The sequence below is a fragment of the Sinocyclocheilus anshuiensis genome, unplaced genomic scaffold (genome assembly GCF_001515605.1).
Source record: "Sinocyclocheilus anshuiensis isolate Anshui unplaced genomic scaffold, SAMN03320099.WGS_v1.1 scaffold235, whole genome shotgun sequence".
NCBI lineage: Eukaryota > Metazoa > Chordata > Actinopteri > Cypriniformes > Cyprinidae > Sinocyclocheilus > Sinocyclocheilus anshuiensis.
Genome location: NW_015552562.1, coordinates 2311980 through 2330775, shown reverse-complemented (window position 1 = coordinate 2330775; position 18796 = coordinate 2311980). Strand labels below are relative to the sequence as shown.

Here is an 18796-nt window from a genome sequence, read left to right as displayed (position 1 = left end):
ATCTATCTATCTATCTATCCATCTATCTATCTATCTATCATCTGACTATTTCTATCTATTCATCTATCTATCTATCATCTGACTATTTCTATCTATCCATCCATCTATCTATCATCTGACTATTTCTATCTATCTATCCATCCATCTATCTATCTATCATCTGACTATTTCTATCTATCCATCTATATCTATCTATCTATCATCTGACTATTTCTATCTATCTATCTATCTATCTATCTATCTATCTATCTCTCTATCTGTCTATCTATCTATCTATCTATCTATCTATCAGCTATCTATCTATCTATCTATCCTCTGATAGACTGTATTGACTTCAAAACTTGAAGCTTTTAAAACTACTTTAAACTTCAAACTATTTCAGACTGAAAACCATAAAACTTTAAAAAACGTAAAACTTTTTAATCTTTTCAAACTTTCTGGTCCGGCTTTCTCAAGACAACTTAAAGTTTGTCTTGACAAACTTTTTTATCTAGTTTAAATTGGCCTCCTTTAGTCATTAATCAACATGTTTTAAATGTAAAGCACCTCATTTCGAACTTTATTGATTGATTTGCACGGCCCCATTGTACGTGGAAATTGCCTTGTACACATTTATGGATTAATAAACTATCTTTAAGTGTATAAATCTTGTCGACTTGGCCGAATTTGTTTCTAGATCATTCCTAAAATCTCTTTTTGATGACGCAATGTATTTTAATCTCAAATCCCGTGTGAAAGTGCAGCATTTCCTCTCGATCACATGATCGTGTTCCTCTGAGCTGCAGGAAGAGTTCCTCACAAACATATGATCTGGTAAGAGTTTATTTTAGTCTCTTTGTGTGTATTTTAATATATTTCATTATGAATTCCAGTGTCATCATCGCGATTTTCTAGTCACGTGTTCTATAAACATTTTTTGTAACTCAAAGCAAACGATTATAGTTTGTTTATTAACTTGCTGAGAGAAACTACGAGTTGGTGTGTCAAAAAGAGTAGTGAAGTATAAAGACCCTTCAATAATCTGTCGCATGTTTACAGTCAATTGTCTTATAACGAGAGCGCTGTCTTCACTGTGCAGTGCACTTCTAAATATCAGTCAAGTGTAATAAACTACAACTGTGCTTCCATTAATGTATGGTGCTAAAGTCTGGAGAAGGCAGGACTGTGTCTCACACACACACACACACACACACAGACTCCAAGTTAATTTACCTGTTAGCTTCCTTCAGACACAGATAAAGCCATGAAGCTCATCATACTGGATGACTATGACCAGGTCAGTGAATGGACTGCCAAATACATCAGGAACAGGATCAAGAAGTTTAATCCTGGTCCTGACCGATTCTTCACTCTGGGTCTTCCAACAGGTAGCCATAAAAAATAAAAAAAATTCACTGTTTTGAGCAAACACGTTCATTTGTAATATAGGCCTGTTCATATTTCCTGTGTTTTGCAGGAAGCACTCCGCTTGGATGCTACAAGAAACTGATCGAGTATCACAAGAAGGGAGAAATATCTTTCCAGTATGTGAAAACATTTAATATGGATGAGTATGTAGGTATGTGACCGCTCGTTTATGCTTGGGGATCAAGGGTTGAACTGCCTGTCGTAATTAGTTGAACACTGAACTTGCTGTTTTTGTTACAGGACTTCCTAGAGACCATCCTGAAAGCTACCATTCATTCATGTGGAATAACTACTTCAAGCACATCGACATCCGAGCAGAAAATGCGCACATCCTAGACGGCAACGCGTCCAGTCTAGAGAAGGAGTGTCAGGACTTTGAAGCCAAAATCAAAGCTGCTGGAGGAATCGAACTTTTTGTTGGCGGTAAGACAGTCGATTGAACTTTGACCTGTGAGTGCCACCATTAAACAACGCTGGCTTGTAATCGTGTTGCAGGTATTGGACCTGATGGCCACATTGCGTTCAATGAGCCTGGATCCAGTCTGGTGTCCCGAACGCGTGTTAAGACCCTGGCTATGGACACCATTCTGGCTAACGCTCGTTTCTTTGATGGTGATCTCTCTAAAGTCCCCACCATGGCGCTGACGGTTGGTGTTGGCACAGTGATGGATGCTAGAGAGGTACAAATATTCACATTTGTGCTTTTCCTAATAATTACGTCTATAAATGTCAGCCCCTCCTTCTTCTGCTCCTATAAGATGACTCGGCTTTAGTGCCAAACTAACTGCACATTTCTCTGGCCACATTTATTCAAACAATGCCTTCAAACATTTATTGTAAGCTAGTTTATATGCAGTGTTGCTTGCAAAATAGCAACTACATATTATAGTCTGCATTTCATTTACAGTACATAAACTGATACTTAAAAATATATAAATAAAATAAAACATAATATTTTAAAAAATGTAAAAAATAAAATAAAAAAGATATGAATATTATAATAATGTGCATAATTAACAAAAGTTAAAAAAAGAAGTGCACACTATTCTGATTTTAAGATATAAAAAATAACAACAAATATCATTTTTGCGTTCTCTCGTAAAAAAAAAAATTTTGCTAGATTCACAATTTTAATAATGGCGAGATCAGTGTTGGGGAAAGTTACATTTAAAAGTAATGCATTACAATATTGCGTTACTACTTTAAAAAAGTAACTAATTACGTTACTTAGTTACTTTTTATAGAAAGTAATGTGTTAGTGAAAGTATGGTTGAATTGGCTCATTGAAGATCAGCAACTAAGACATTGATTAATAAAATGGCATTAAATACATAAAGGATATTTGTGTTACTTAACATTTAACTTTTGCATGTTTACACAGCGCACACAGCGCCTCTCCCAATTTCTCTCAACATGTGGACAGGAGAGCGGCCAGTCAATAAATGAGAAAGAAAGTAACTGGTGTTACTTATTTGAAAAAGTAACTCAGATATGTGCTTGTGATATGTGTCGGGTCCCCGCTACAATAACAGCAACACTTACAAATGTTTACAGAACAAGCGGGAACCCAGTGTGCCTGTAGCTTTCTCCATTTCTGTTTTATCACGTGATAGAAAGTCTAAGACCTTCTTAAGCCATACGGCTGACTTATCTAATCTGCGGCCTGTTATGCATCAAACTAAGAGACAAAGCAATGCCATCAAGTTAGCATTTTTAAACATTCGTTCACTAAAAAATAAATCACTTCTGATCAATGACTTAATAACCACAAACAACCTGGATTTTATGTTTCTAAACGAAACATGGCTAGAAGACAGCTGCAGTGCAACGGTCCTCAATGAAACAGCCCCTCCTAACTTTACTTTCATGAGTGTTTGAAGGACTGTTAGGAGAGGTGGAGGTGTAGCTGCTCTATTTAAAGATGTCTATCAATGCAAGCAAGTGTCATTTGGTCAGTACTTATCTTTTGAATATCTAGGGATTGTGCTGAAAGCTGCTCCACGCATTCTGTTTATCATTATTTACAGGCCTCCAAAATACTCTCCAGCCTTTGCTGAAGAGTTCACAGAACTGTTATCAATGATTTCCTCAGAGTTTGACTGTTTTGCTATTGCAGGGGATTTTAATATTCACATAGATAATGCCGAAATCAAAACTACAAAAGTAATTATATCTTTTTATTCTTTTATGTAAAGCACTTTGAATTACCATTGTGTATGAAATATATAAATAAACCTGCCTTGCCTAAATTAAAAAGTAATGTGTTACTTTACTAGTTACTTGAAAAAGTAATCTGGTTAGGTATCTCGCGTTAGATAACACTGATCATAGTTTGTGAAAAGCGTCCATTCAACAGCATCAGCGGTTGTGGGCTGATCTGAAACAATACAACGAATGCTAACGTGATTATATGACATTTTCAGGTCATGATCCTTATCACTGGCTCACATAAAGCGTTTGCGCTCTATAAAGCCATAGAAGAGGGAGTGAATCACATGTGGACGGTGTCAGCGTTCCAGCAGCACCCGCAGGCTGTGTTTGTGTGCGATGAAGACGCCACACAGGAGCTGCGGGTCAAAACGGTCAAGTATTTCAAAGGTAACACCGACTTAACAACTAGTTGATCTCTCTCTCTCTCTCTCTCCTGACGGAATGAAGTGAATACAGGGATATTGTGCATGTAAGAAAATTGTTAATGTTTTTTTTCAGGCATTATGGATGTGCACAACAAGATGGTGGAAGAGCAGTAGACTGATAAGAAGAATAGACACACAACAGATTTGTGGTTGTGTATTTACCCAAATTGCACTGTTTTTATATTACTTTATTTCTTTTATTAAACCTCTCAGTACCTGATGTATTGAATTAAAATGTGTTTATATAATAATCGACTTAAATGTGACCAAATAAATAACAAATTGATGAATAAATAGACTTAGTACTGTAAATATTAATCTTTGGATTGATGATATATGGTATTTCAGTATTTATATGCTGTTATAATATTTAGTATTGCCTTTTGTTTTTATAGTTTTATTTAATTTTTAACATAGGTATATATGTGTGTGTGTGTGTGTATATATATATATATATATATATATATATATACACACACACACACCTTTGTTTTATTTCACTTTTATTTGTAATACATTTTTTTTGTTCAGTTAGTTGCCAAGGTAACATTTCTAATTTTTTTTAATTATTTTTTTAAGTTTTTAGTTTTAATTTAATTTAATATGCATCTAATATTTATATGTTATTGTATTGTATTTTATTTAAGCTTTATTTCAGTTAATGAAAACATGTTTAAATCGTTTTTGTATTAGTTATCAATGACAACACTGGTGGAGGAGGGCAATGACATGTTTAACTGTACAAGAATTACCTTTTTTTTAATTATTATTATTATTGTGTGAAACTATTAGACTAAAGAAACATTTCCCCACCATGCAGGTGAAAAGTCATGAACACATTTCCAATATCACAATAGACAAAATAGGCAGTTCAGTGTAATCAAGTTCATACATGACTGAGCAAAAATAACTCAGTGGTTCACAATGGTTGGGAATAAGACGTGCCCTCAGGAGTCAAGAAATTACAGCACTCAACAGACCTGTAGGGGTTCAATCTTCAACTGGCTGGTGGCAGCTGCCAGTCTGATTCTGGCAGGTCAAGCGACCTGCCAGTGGCGGCTCCTGCCAGCCAGTTGAAGATTGAACCCCCACTCCAACAGACTGCACTTACAGAAATACTGAGTGTTTGTCACTGTACTGGGACTGAGGGACTAATCTCTCTAGCCATTGCAAATGAAAGGTTCAAAGGTACTTTTAGTTCAACCGTTAAGCAGAGTTACTCATGGAAATTTCTCTTTAATTGGTTACATAACAACAATCTTTGCACTGACATAAATACACCCATGGGCTGTGTTCAAAACCTAGTGAGCTGCCTGAGCGGAGCCACTTCCAAGCACGTCTATAGCAGCTGAAATGCTGTCTAGGTAGGCAGCACACTAGGCTTTGAGACAGAGCCGCACTGAAACCGCCTGCGCATGCGCAGTCGCCATTGTGTGGGCTATAGATTAGCCTAGTGCTGTCAACCTGAGTTCCTTCGAGAATATTGTAATTAACGAACAATCAGTTGTTGTGATATTAAGTCAAAGTTACGTTAAACTAGTGGTCGTTACTGTATGAGTGATTAAGTGAAGAGATCGACGCGGAAGAATGACAGAACAGAGGAGTGGATATCAGCAGGTAACGTTAACAAACTTGGGGCCTGTTTCATAATTCATAATTTCTCAGAGTCTTAACTGTAATGTTTTGAGAAGAGAGAGGATAAAGTCGGACGGATTAATTAGCTGGTTAGCCGCGCCTTCAGTTAGCATTAGCATAACAACAAACCGAAACCGGAAAAACCAAGAGCTCACGATGATTAACTATAGAATGTGAATACAATATAGTCCGTACTTTATTATGAATTATCAATATATCATTCCGATCAAGTGTTGTTTGCAGTGATAATTGATCTCATGTTAAACAGTGTTAAAGTTCATGACTTACAAGAAGACAGAGGTGAACCTGTTTAGTTTCGTGAATGATCATCTAAATCATATTTCAGCAATATATATATATATATATATATATATATATATGCTCTATATTAATATTTTGTTTATCTTATGTTAAAAATATTATATAAACAGTCTTTATTATGTATACTTTAATATTTAATATGTATGTGTGTGTATATATAAATGTGTTTATACACACTGTTGAGCGAGAAAGTGAAAAAGCGAGAAAGTGAAACCCGATTACAGTTTCAAGGACAGGCAATTAATTTAGATTACGAGGGATTGGCCCCAAGGGAGAAATCTCAGAGATCTATGAGGCACATTGCTTAGTAATGCTGAGTGTGTGTGTGTGTGTGTGGAGAGAGAGAGAAAGAGAAAAGACTGGGGGTTGATCGTAAACTCAAACCTTGACACCAGCCTAACCATGACACAGGAGCCGTAGCCCTCCCAGCCCCACGGCCGGGCCCTCAGGGCCCCACTCCCATTACGATCTCGCACTCAATTGTCTGCTGTGTGTGAGAGGGCTCAGGGAGCAGATGCACTCTATATCATACCTGTCAACAGGCGGCTTAGCAGCACAGCCCTGCGTGCAGGAACACACACACACACACACACACGCAGCCGGAGCTGCAACACGACACCGAGCGCGAAACTGGGTCATCTTAGCCAGAGACAAAGACTCTGGAGCTGACAGCAGGAGTTGAAATCTGGCCAAAAGGCATTGGCAGTGCCATATCACGAACAGTCGGGCGCAGGGAGGGGTCATAACGATACCCGTGACCGCTATGTAGAAAAAAAAGTGTGTTACTCAAATCACGTAAATAGGAATCTGCTATTGAAAGAAACTCTCTCTGTACGCTGAGAGGCGCAGGTTAGCCGTTCACATCGAACTCAGCACTGCCAATCTGTTTTGTGCCTTCGTGTGAGAAAATCTGTGATTAATTCATTCATGGTCTTGGCTCAAACTGCACATGCGGTCACAGAAAATAGCGGGATTTAATTGCATGCATATGATTCTCTCTGGCAGATTAATTATTGCGGTCGGAATTGTGAGGTAGGCCTATACTCTGACTTGAATCCTTTAAGAAGACTGAAGTGCTGAGTTCATTTGTTTCAAATGTGGTGTAAAATAATATAGATTTGGAGACCACATGGGCAAAACATGCGCTTCCCTCAAATTTCTTTTTATAATATGGGCTCTTAAGATTTGTCCCTTTACAAGCTATTCATTTTTTCTCCATTTTCTTATAATAAGCTGACCATTGCATAATAACGTTTTACAGCATGAGCAGAATGAGGGGCAAAAATCATCAGAACAGCGACATCCTGTGGTCAGTTTAATAACTGCAGCTATTTTAGTCCTGAGTGACATGAATAGAATAGAATAGAATAGAATAGATTCAGGTTGTTAAAACAAATAAAAAGGTACAATAATAATGTATTTTTAAAAAGCATTTGCAGCTTCAGTCTGGGAACTGCTGGGAAAAACTCTTGAATTGTTTTTGATTTATGGAATATTTGAAATCTGGCATCTGTAAAACATGGAGAAGCCATTATCTATAATTGCACTCAGGGTCAGTTCTCGGGTGGATATCCAGGGCTTAGCTCAGAGACATCCATGTATGTGTCAGAATACATGGAATACACTTATTTTAAAAAATAAATATATATATGTGTGTGTGTGTGTATATATATATATACATATACATATATACATATACATATATATACACATATATACATATATACATATATATACACATATATACACATATATACACATATATACACACATACACATATACACATATACACATATACACACATACACATATACACATATACACACACACACACATACAGGGTATCTATATACACTATTATGGACAAAAGTATTGGGTCACCCTTCTAATGAACATGATTGACTACTTTACTAAATTCCATGAGTACAAATCTTAATGTTTAAGCATATAATGATATTCTAGGGAACAGTTTGGACAAGACCCTTTTCTATTCTAACATGACAATGCCTCTGTGTATAAGGCAAGATTCAAAAAGAAATGATTGATTGAGTCCGTGTGGAAGAACTTGACCGGTCTGCAGAATCCCAGAATCCCTCTGGTGTGACTTTAAATGCAGACCTTGAGCCAAAAACTCATTACCGAACACCAGTGACTTGTACATACACCATATGGACAAAAGTATTGGGACACCCCCTTCTTTAAAACAGAAAAAAACATCCAAAACTGTGGCAACAAAGATGAAAACATAATTCATGTATTTAAAATGTGTATTTCCATCTCTGTTGCAACAGTTTTGGAAGTGTCTAAAATGACTGTACATGGGTACAGTGTGTGTGTGTATATATATATAATATACACACACATACATATATACAGTATATATATACATATATATATGTGTGTGTGTGTGTGTGTGTGTATGTGTTCTGATTTTATTATTTAAAATTTTACTTTTATCTTATATTAAAATGAATATTGTTGTAATATGATATCAGCAGCTTTGTTTTTGTTTTGTTGTGTAGTTGAATAATGAGCAGGAGTCAGCGGAGGTGTTTCAAGAAGCCGCGGATGCGCCTCCACCGTACAGCAGCATCACAGCGAGTAACGCAGGTAACGTGAGTGTGTGAAATAACTACTGTGTCTGTCATTATTCCTAACCGTTTCACTCTGTCTGATGCGTTTGCTGTAGCTTTCTTTGAGTACAAAGAGGATGAGGTTTACCCCAAACCCCCCTCATACAATGTTGCCACGTCACTGCCGTCATACGACGAGGCTGAGAGGAGCAAAGCAGAGGCCACCGTTCCTCTAGTCACCGACAGGGTGAGCGATTGTGGCTGTTTTAGGGGTAATTACAGTTAATTAAGCACTCTTTTGACACATCCGTGCTTGTTCCTCTACTACAGGATGAGGACTTCATTGCCAGAGACAGCTTTGATGATACAGATCAACTGCGGGTTGGGAACGATGGGATTTTCATGCTTACGTTTTTCAGTAAGAGCACACAGTACTTTGATGCAGAACAGTTGTTGTTGTGTCTTTGGTTTATTCTTTCTCTTTATGATACACTTAGTCTGCTGTGGATTATGGATGGTATGGGTGTGCGTTATTTATTGTGTGCGATAATATCGTAATTGTTCTTTTAACAATATATAACCTGAAATTATGGAGTATGTCAGTCGCATTGCAAAAAACAAAAACACGTCTTGAGAGTCCAAAAGCATTCACTGCATGAGGAAGCCTATTAGAATGCAGTTAGAATGAGCCTATAATTCAAGTTATGAAGGAAAAAAATGTTTTTAGTTTTTATATTTATATAGTTACGTAATATCACCCAAGCATCAGCTGTTTTCCTAAATATTAGCATGTGATCGCAATTGCAAATGTGATATTAATTTTATACATCAGTTCAAAAAGGTTCATATGGAGTACGTTACATTTTTAGACACATTTTCTGTTTTGTTTTTTTCTGTTTCTCCTACGAAAATAGTTCCAATCAGAGCCAGAGCAGAACATTTATGCGTCTCAGAGCAACACTGTGCTGTTTCGTTTCTGAATGAATTTTTTTAACAAATCATGATTTATTCGTAAAGGCAGTCACTTGCTTCATTGCTAAATGAATCATTTGAAAGAATGATTCAATGAATCACTCATTAAGACAGGGACTTGCTGCCACCTAGTGGCAGTTTTAGTGCCATATTTATTTATCCGTAACGGGCCTAAACCAGCCAAAGTACCAGCGCACAAACACACTCAGCAAAATATTATTTTTTGTCATCAAAAAAATTGCATCAGATATGTTAATATCTCTTCGTTTCTTTGCGTCATCAGTGGCGTTCCTCTTTAACTGGATTGGCTTCTTCCTGTCCTTCTGTCTGACCACGTCTGCAGCTGGACGCTATGGGGCCATCTCTGGGTTTGGACTGTCTCTGGTCAAATGGGTCCTGATTGTCAGGGTATGACATGTTCCATATTACATCATATGTGTTTTCAAATATTTGTTATATTATTTGTAATTTCATGTTATTATTTTATTAGTGCTTTTTATTAGAGGATGAACAACACTCACCCTTTTCTTTCTGTGATTAAACAGTATTCTACCTACTTCACTGGATATTTTGATGGCCAGTACTGGCTGTGGTGGGTTTTCCTTGTTGTAGGTGAGTGCATATCTGCATGTTAGTGTAAATAAATGTTTTTATTGCACTGATTCATTCAAAATAATTGTTGAAGTAAAAGTTTTCCCAAAAATAAAAATGTTATGACAGTTTACTCGCCATCCAAGATTAGGATGAGTTTGTTTCTTCATCAGATTTGGTGAAATGTAGCATTGCATCAGTGTCTCAGCAATGGATGCTCTGCAGTGAATGGGTGCCGTCAGAATGAGAGTCCAAACAGCTGATAAAAACATCACAATAATCCACACCACTCCAGTCCATCAGTTAATATCTTGTGAAGCCAAAAGCTGAGTGTTTGTAAGAAACAAATCCATCATTAAAAAGGTTTTAATGTTAAAACATTTTCTTCCGGCTGCGTTCTGTAGTGAAAACTCGTCTCTTCTGAATCAGGAGAAAAAAAATGCACAGATCAAAACCAAAACATCAAGCCAAAACAGTTCTAACAAATGTGAGAGGACAACAGGAGATGGACTGTTTCACTGGAGGAAGCGTTATGAATTATGGACTCATATTTTGGCCAGAAGTGACGGTTTTAAGTTAAAATGTCTTATTGATGAGTTTATTACAAACAAGCAGCTAGCATGTTAACTGATGGACTGGAGTGGTGTGGATTATTGTGATGTTTTTATCAGCTGTTGTGACTCTCATTCTGACGGCACCCATTCATTGCAGAGCATCCATCGGTGAGCAAGTGATGCAATGCTACATTTCTCCAAATCTATTCCGATGATTAAAAAAAAAACTTTAACATTATGACTTTATTGTTAATATTATTTTATATCATTACTTAAGTATTATCAATTTATCTTTTTTTTATTAACAATTAATATATTATTGCAACTGTCATTTTTATTACACCAGGATTCCTGCTGTTCTTCCGGGGATTTGTTAACTATTCCAGAGTTCGCAACATGGCAGATCATTCCATGTCTACCCTTCCTCGAACCCGAGTTCTTTTTATCTATTAGATAAATCACAAGAAATTTACTTTTTTTTTATTTTTTAGATGAGGTGTGTGCATTGCATTAGGGGAAAACCAATTAAAAGACAACCTTTCAGTGATGTAAATGATTGTGGACATGATATTAAAATGAAGGTGAAGTGTTTTCTCTCTTTTGATTTTGTGAATAGATTAAAATCTCAGGATAATTGCAAAATGAACAAAACGGCAAAGTCAAAGAGAGCCACCTACAGCTTTTTTGAATCTTCAGGACATAAACAACAGCAGTGCAAAGAACACATCTGCTTCAGACGCCCTTGCACTTGTTGTTTGCATAATGCAACTAATTACATTGGCTTTTTTTTACTAAAGGATCCGAGTTCCTCCAACCATTTATCAGTGCTTAATTCAGTCGTACAGTATACATTCATTATGCAGTTAGAAGCTTACGTGTGCATGTGCTCCAGTTTTCTCTTAATTTGTGTGAAAGTTGTAATTTTACTTTGTGGGTAAATCTAGTAACTGAACTTTGTGAACTATGTATATACAGTATACGAGAAAAGAGATATTAAATGTTATAAACATGCACTTTCAAGATATAAACAAGAACAAGATGCACAGAGCGACTGCCAGGTCCTTGTAAAGCCAAAAGCATATTAAAAGTGTATTCGAAAATATGTCGGCTTGTTTTAAATTAGTCACCAAACGGACCAAAATACTCTTATTATATAATAGGTTAGCTTAGATTCATAGCAGTTCAATATAAACAGCAAACTGATTCAGCATTAAAGCACACCTGAATATGTAATGCGCTTAATCAATCAGTGTGAATAACAATGTTTTATGATGCCAAATGTAGCAGTAGATGGTTCATTGATCTTTTTGTTTTTATTGAAGACTTCAGTATGGGATAGTGCTTCACGTTTGTGATTTGTATGTTTTACACTTGTCCAGTAACTTTTAATAAATGTAACACATACGGCAACACCACAGATCACTTGTGTATTTGTCAGTATTATACACTTCAGGACATAAACAACAGCAGTGCAAAGAACACATCTGCTTCAGACGCCCTTGCACTTGTTGTTTGCATAATGCAACTAATTACATTGGCTTTTTTTTACTAAAGGATCCGAGTTCCTCCAACCATTTATCAGTGCTTAATTCAGTCGTACAGTATACATTCATTATGCAGTTAGAAGCTTACGTGTGCATGTGCTCCAGTTTTCTCTTAATTTGTGTGAAAGTTGTAATTTTACTTTGTGGGTAAATCTAGTAACTGAACTTTGTGAACTATGTATATACAGTATACGAGAAAAGAGATATTAAATGTTATAAACATGCACTTTCAAGATATAAACAAGAACAAGATGCACAGAGCGACTGCCAGGTCCTTGTAAAGCCAAAAGCATATTAAAAGTGTATTCGAAAATATGTCAGCTTGTTTTAAATTAGTCACCAAACGGACCAAAATACTCTTATTATATAATAGGTTAGCTTAGATTCATAGCAGTTCAATATAAACAGCAAACTGATTCAGCATTAAAGCACACCTGAATATGTAATGCGCTTAATCAATCAGTGTGAATAACAATGTTTTATGATGCCAAATGTAGCAGTAGATGGTTCATTGATCTTTTTGTTTTTATTGAAGACTTCAGTATGGGATAGTGCTTCACGTTTGTGATTTGTATGTTTTACACTTGTCCAGTAACTTTTAATAAATGTAACATATGGCAACACCACAGATCACTTGTGTATTTGTCAGTATTATACACTACCGCTTCCAGTTTGTGGTTGTAGATTTTAATAATAAGTCTCTCATTCTCAGCGATGCTGCTTTTATTTAGTAGTAATGTTGTGAAATCAGTCAGTCATCTTGTTAATTGCATCAATGCAAGATGACGTGCAGGTATGAGTGGGGCGGGCTGATTTTAATGCGTTAATAATTTTAACGCATTATTTTTTCTAATTTAACTGCACCAATTTAATGCGCTAAATCGACAGCCCTAATACTATTACAAAGGTTTTCTATTTAAATCAATTTTAAAATGCATTTGGTTTCATGTGATGACAAAGCTGAATTTTGAGCATTATTCAGTGTCCCATGATCCTTCAGATCCTTGAGCATATTCTAATTATAATGCAAAAGCATCTTGATCATTTTAATTAATTTAATGCATCCTTGCCTAGCAAAAACATTAACCCCACTTTCCCCCCAAAAAAAAAAATCTTATTGACTCCAAACTTTTAGATCCTCAACTGAATGATCTTAATTTGAACAATTATATATAAATCTATTATGCATGTGTTAGTAAAGATTAACTATGATTTGTTGGTTTGGTGACTTACGTATTGTAGTATTTATAGTAACATTTACCATTTATTCATTTGCAGTTATTATAATTTTACATGAATATATACCTTCAATGACTGGACACAGTACATGTCAGTGAGGAGATTTATTGTGTAACATGATCCAGAAAGGTGCAATGACAGCACAATAACGTTGCTCATGAACAGAAAAATTAAACGCAATCAGACACACATGATTACATAACCATAAGAAAATACAACATGAAATGTCATTTAAGATTGTTCGGACTGAAGAACTCAATTTAAAAATAAAAATAGATTACTATTATAGTAGTTTTATTCTATATACTATATCTTTCTTTGTCAGTGCATATTTAAATAGTAAAGTTTCCATCTAAACTTCTGTTCGTCTGCATCTGTTGTATATTTAGCCGTCTGACAGTGAGTTCGATGCGGTTCATGTGTAGTTAGTAGAGTAATCCTGTGACTTAACAGTGGGTTATGTATGTAGTGATTCACTTTACAATAATGTCCTAATAATTAAAGTTATCTGATGCATTAACAATGAGCAATACGTCTGTTACAGTATTTTTTTCTACAGTAAATATACAGTATTTATTTCTATTTTCTAACATTAGATAATGAAAATGTAACTTTATTGTTAGTTTATGTTAGTTTAGGTCCATGAAATGAACAGTAGTTAACTAATGTTTACAAATGGGATCTTATTGTAAAGTGTTAGCAGTTATTCTGTGTGATGAAATATGATCAGGTTTCAGGCTTCAGTCCTTTGTCTGGTCCACCTGTCGAGGGAGAAAGAAGATCGCCTTTTGTCCAATGTGTGTTCTTGGACCGCGTTTCATTTTTCCATTCTTTTTTATCCCGACGTACCAGTTTTCACCGTGCTTTTGAGACTGTTACGTGTTGTAGTGGTTTTCCTCCATCCTCTCCAAGAAATAACTTTCATCTGTTACTAATGACTGCAAAGACGGAAAAAACATGCATCAGTTCAAAAAAATACTGATGAAGTTTTATGCCTTTGTATCAGAAGGATTTCATTCGACTTACTGAAGCGTACAGCTTGCCGTCTTCATTCATAGAGAGGTAAAGTCCTGTCTCTGCTCCTTCAATGACCACCACTCCTGGACTAGTAGCTTTTATGCGCAGTATGCCTTTAAAACCACACACACACACACACACACAGAGAGAGAGTAAGACTGTTGTAAATATGGGAGGATTATTGAAAATGATACAGAACAATCCTACATTCCAGAACAGTGTCCAACGTCCACAATAACAGAAGATCAAGGACAAATGTTTTTAGTGATGAAATGAAGTTTTCAAGCAAGATATATATTGCAGTGTAAATCATTTTTAATGTCAATTTAACAAAATAGTCTAAAAGATTTTGTAATAATATTGAGCATTAGAGTAGACATGCTTACAGGTTGATGTACACACTTTATGTAAGTCTTTTTACACACTTTATTGTGTGTGTGTGTGAGAGAGAGTGAGAGTGTGTGTGTGTGAGTGTGTGTGTGTGAGAGTGTGAGTGTGTGAGTGAGTGAGTGAGTGAGTGAGTGAGTGAGTGTGTGTGTGTGTGTGTGTGTGTGTGTGTGTGAGTGTGAGTGTGTGTGTGTGTGTGTGTGTGTGTGTATGTGTGTGTGTGTGAGTGTGTGAGTGAGTGAGTGAGTGAGTGAGTGAGTGAGTGTGTGTGTGTGTGTGTGTGTGTGTGTGTGTGAGTGTGTGTGTACAGAGCTGGGTAGTAACTGATTACATGTAATCCGGATTATGTAATTCGATTCCAAAAATGAAGTACTTGTAATTAGAGTAAATGACATTTTAAAATACTACGTAATCAGACTACAGTTACTTTTTTATGGATTACATGATTGCATATTATTTACACAATAGCAATAAATTATTTGTAATTTATTAATTCTCCCTAATTCCTCTTTTAAATGTTCCCTGACTCAGAAAGTCCAGTGTTGTGGACATTCACACAGACATCAGTCACAGGTGGATATACAACATCTGGCCACTGGATTTACAAAAGTGTTTCAACACTGCATCAACTACTGATGAACACATTCATTTTTATTTGAATGATATCAATCAGTAGGTTATTTAACCATGTATTATTGAAAGGCTTTTGTCTTTCAAACTCGTTATTTACATGTAATGCAGACATTGGCACACGTTTTGTCATCTGAACCTCTTTCACCTAATAAAGGGGTGGTCAACCAGCTATTTTCGAAGGCTTGATTGTGTTTATGGGGGGCACTGTAACAAGTGTTCATGCTTGTTTTTTTTTTTAATTCCATTATTTTTCATTTATTTTACGCTGTTTCCGTTCTCCTAAAAACAGTGTGTTGACTTCCTGGTTCTCTGAAGCCCCTTCCTCAGAAATAAGCTCAGATTGGTCAGTGTGTTGGCAGGGTTTATGTAAATTTTAGGGTTCATGAGATCACAAACCAAGGAAGAAGCTCGTTGTAGTCCCTACCAGCTGTTTGTTGTAGTCCTTAAAGCAGCACTATGTAACTTTTTCTGTGTTCAAAATTTGCAAAAATTGATATAATGAGCGAGTACATCATGAATTCATCTTCCAAACCGCGTTTTTGTCTTATTCCGAATCACTCCGGTACACTTATAATAAGTACGTATATTCGGACTATTGTAGGCTGGTCACCGCTGCGGAGTAACACATACCTGCGTGAATCGCCATAGACATAAACTTAGAGAAGTAGCTCCGGTTGGAATGTTCTTCCGCGGGATGTGTGCAGCTCTGTTTATTAACAGCTAGAGCGCCAAAAGTTGCATAGTGCTGCTTTAAAAAGCAAATTCTGTAAAATAAAATATCTCCCTTTGCGGATATTATGCTCAAACAGGAACATTACACATGAACTAAAGTTAAAAAAGGTTGTGCCAACTTTGCTCTGATTAGTTTGTGGTTGAGCACCCACACTGAGCTTTTGGCCTGCTGGATGTGAGCACTTTGATTGTAATCTTAGTAGCTTTTCATTAAACTCACAAACCCCCTGCAGTTCCTTTATTAACCCCAGTTTGGGAAACCTTGATGTAATATAATTTTTAATACACTTCATGTTGTTAATTACAATGATGAATGGAATATTTTTTCCATTCTGTATTTTTACATCATTATGGTACAAGCTTATCCTATTTAAATCAATGTGATAAACGAGGACAAAAGTAATCTAAAAGTAGTCTGATTACATTACCTAAAATGTGTAAAGTAATGGATTACGTTACTGACTACAATTTTTGCCATGTAATTTGGAATCAGTAACGGATTACAATTTGTAAGTAATCTACCCAGCTCCGTGTGTGTAAATGTATGCATGTATATTTGTATGTGTGAATGTGTGTAATAGTATATATGTGTGTGTGTGTGTGCGTGTGTGTGTATGTGTGTGTGTGTGTGCGTGTGCGTGTGTGCGTGTGCGCGTGTGTGTAATGGTATATATGCATCTTATGTATGTATGTGTGTGTGTAATAGTATATATGTTTATTTATTGTGTGTGTGTGTGTGTGTGTGTGTGTGTGTGTGTGTGTGTGTGTGTGTGAGACCCTGGTCCACAAAACCAGTCATTTTCGAAATTGAGATTTATACATCATCTGAAAGCTGAATAATTTTCAGCTTTCCATTGATGTATGGTTTGTTAGGATAGGACAATATTTGGCTGAGATACAACTATTTGAAAATCTGGAATCTGAGGGTGCAAAAAAATCGAAATATTGAGAAAATTGCCTTTAAAGTTGTCCAAATGAAGTTCTTAGCAATGCATATTACTAATCAAAAATTAAGTTTTAATATATTTACAGTATGAAATTTACAAACTATCTTCGTGGAACATGATCTTTACTTAATATCCTAATGATTTTTGGCATAAAAGAACAATAAATCATTTTGACCCATACAATGTATTGTTGGCTATTGCTACAAATATACCCCAGCGACTTAAGACTGCTTTTGTGCTGCAGAGTCACATATATGAGGATAGATGGATGGATAGATAAAATGCTAAATTACTGACATACTGACTTATACTGATACGTATTCAGTAGTTTAAATAGGCCTATTTAATTTTTTATAACTAACATGTTTCATGTTTCAAGAGCAATACTGAGGGGAAAATATGCTTTTCAGCACAAAGCACATTGCCCTTTTAAAATATCAATCCCAATGTTGTCTACTTTATTCATTTTTAAATACTTTATTCTCATTCTGCCGGCAGCACACTCACACGAACGAGACTGTTTACTGTAGCACCGATAAACGCGTTATACTCTGCAGCGGAACTCACTGTAATCGTCTTCCTCTCGCGCTCCCTCCACGGTTCCGTCCGCCGCGAGCCGCAGGTGAAATCCTCCGTTCATGCAGTACAGCCGCGCCAGCTTCTTGTAGTCGGGAGGGCCGCGTTCCGCCGCAGGATCGGCCTCCGTCATGCCTACTATTCAGTGCGCTCCTCTGAGCACAGGCGCTGTCTGAAAGCTGAAGATGGCCGTGTCTCACTGGGCGGCTGGCTCGGAACGTGCATGCGATGGACGAAATGCTGTCTAGGTAGGCAGCTCCGGAGGATTGAGACACGGTTAATAATGCTGAAGCTGCAGGGAACGGTGAACGGTTGTATTGATTAACCAGCGAGTCTAAACCTGCCTGGGCAAGACACATTGCATTATGACATCCCAGGGAAAAACGCACAAAAATATAGGCTATAAGATATTGTTTATATAATAAGGTTTAATTTTAATTTATATCATATTTCATTTTTTTTTTCTTTTTTTCAGTGTAATAATTTCATCTCATAATAATATTTAGGTAAATAATACTTGTTTAAATAATTTGTTTCATTATCACATAGGTTGATTATATGGGCCAATTACAAATCTTTTAAAAAGCTGCCAGGTTCTTAAGAAATTTAAATTTTGTAATCAAATTGGTTGATTGGTATATGTGACCCTGGACCACAAAACCAGTCACAAGTGTCAATTTTTTTTAATTGATACATTTAAAAAAATTATACATATTTGGCTGAGATACAACTATTTGAAAATCTGGAATCTGAGGGTGCAAAAAATGAAAATATGGAGAAAATCGCCTTTAAAGTTGTCCAAATGAAGTTCTTAGCAATGCATATTACTAATCAAAAATGATATTTTAGCATAAATTTACCCTCAGCTTCTTTAGCAAGGCAGTGGTCGTCTTGGAGGTGTGTTTGGGGTTTTATAGTGGCATAAAAGAAAAAAACAATAATTTTGACCCATACAGTGTGTTGATGGCTATTGCTACAAATATACCTGTGCTACTTAAGACTGCTTTGTGCTCCAGGGTCTCTCTCACACA

General features: G+C 36.2%; 3 protein-coding genes and 1 long non-coding RNA gene across 5 annotated transcripts in view; 3 read left to right on the top strand and 1 right to left on the bottom strand.

Annotated features, from left to right (window-relative positions):
- Positions 1-598: 598 nt before the first annotated feature.
- Positions 599-4307, top strand: LOC107664733 (glucosamine-6-phosphate isomerase 1-like). 2 transcript variants are annotated; one of them, XM_016455381.1, is made up of 7 exons: positions 599-813; positions 1220-1367; positions 1457-1558; positions 1648-1830; positions 1903-2087; positions 3831-4005; positions 4117-4307. In XM_016455381.1, the coding sequence occupies exons 2-7, from the start codon at positions 1244-1246 to the stop codon at positions 4155-4157; spliced, it is 810 nt and encodes a 269-aa protein (XP_016310867.1). In that variant the 5' UTR covers positions 599-813; positions 1220-1243; the 3' UTR covers positions 4158-4307. The 2 variants fall into 2 exon arrangements, with proteins under 2 accessions (XP_016310867.1, XP_016310866.1); XM_016455380.1 differs by having other exon boundaries at positions 600-813; positions 1230-1367.
- A 1131-nt stretch (positions 4308-5438) lies between these two features.
- LOC107664757 (NEDD4 family-interacting protein 1-like) lies at positions 5439-12083 on the top strand. The gene is made up of 8 exons (XM_016455405.1): positions 5439-5660; positions 8523-8610; positions 8690-8820; positions 8904-8991; positions 9829-9953; positions 10091-10157; positions 11037-11143; positions 11307-12083. The coding sequence occupies exons 1-7, from the start codon at positions 5631-5633 to the stop codon at positions 11141-11143; spliced, it is 636 nt and encodes a 211-aa protein (XP_016310891.1). The 5' UTR covers positions 5439-5630; the 3' UTR covers positions 11307-12083.
- Positions 12084-12146: 63 nt separating this feature from the next.
- Positions 12147-18796, top strand: part of LOC107664760 (uncharacterized) — an 18552-nt gene continuing 11902 nt past the window's right edge. Inside the window, exon 1 of the long non-coding RNA XR_001631489.1 lies at positions 12147-12338. This is a non-coding gene — a long non-coding RNA (uncharacterized LOC107664760). The remainder of the gene's footprint in view (positions 12339-18796) is intronic.
- Positions 13569-18796, bottom strand: part of LOC107664758 (putative fibroblast growth factor 1) — a 6239-nt gene continuing 1011 nt past the window's right edge. Inside the window, 3 exon segments of the mRNA XM_016455406.1 lie at positions 13569-14411; positions 14500-14603; positions 17757-18105. Of these exon segments, the coding sequence (XP_016310892.1) occupies positions 14214-14411; positions 14500-14603; positions 17757-17898 (444 nt within the window). The 5' untranslated portion in view covers positions 17899-18105 and the 3' untranslated portion in view covers positions 13569-14213.

Bases quoted from the DNA above. Each gene is read 5' to 3' on its own strand.
- LOC107664733 (XM_016455381.1), top strand. From the start codon at position 1,244: ATGAAGCTCATCATACTGGATGACTATGACCAGGTCAGTGAATGGACT. The intron at 2,088-3,830 runs GTACAAATATTC...TGACATTTTCAG, and splicing joins CAGTGATGGATGCTAGAGAG to GTCATGATCCTTATCACTGG. The intron at 4,006-4,116 runs GTAACACCGACT...GTTTTTTTTCAG, and splicing joins AACGGTCAAGTATTTCAAAG to GCATTATGGATGTGCACAAC.
- LOC107664757 (XM_016455405.1), top strand. From the start codon at position 5,631: ATGACAGAACAGAGGAGTGGATATCAGCAG. The intron at 5,661-8,522 runs GTAACGTTAACA...TTTGTTGTGTAG, and splicing joins AGAGGAGTGGATATCAGCAG to TTGAATAATGAGCAGGAGTC. The intron at 8,821-8,903 runs GTGAGCGATTGT...CCTCTACTACAG, and splicing joins TTCCTCTAGTCACCGACAGG to GATGAGGACTTCATTGCCAG.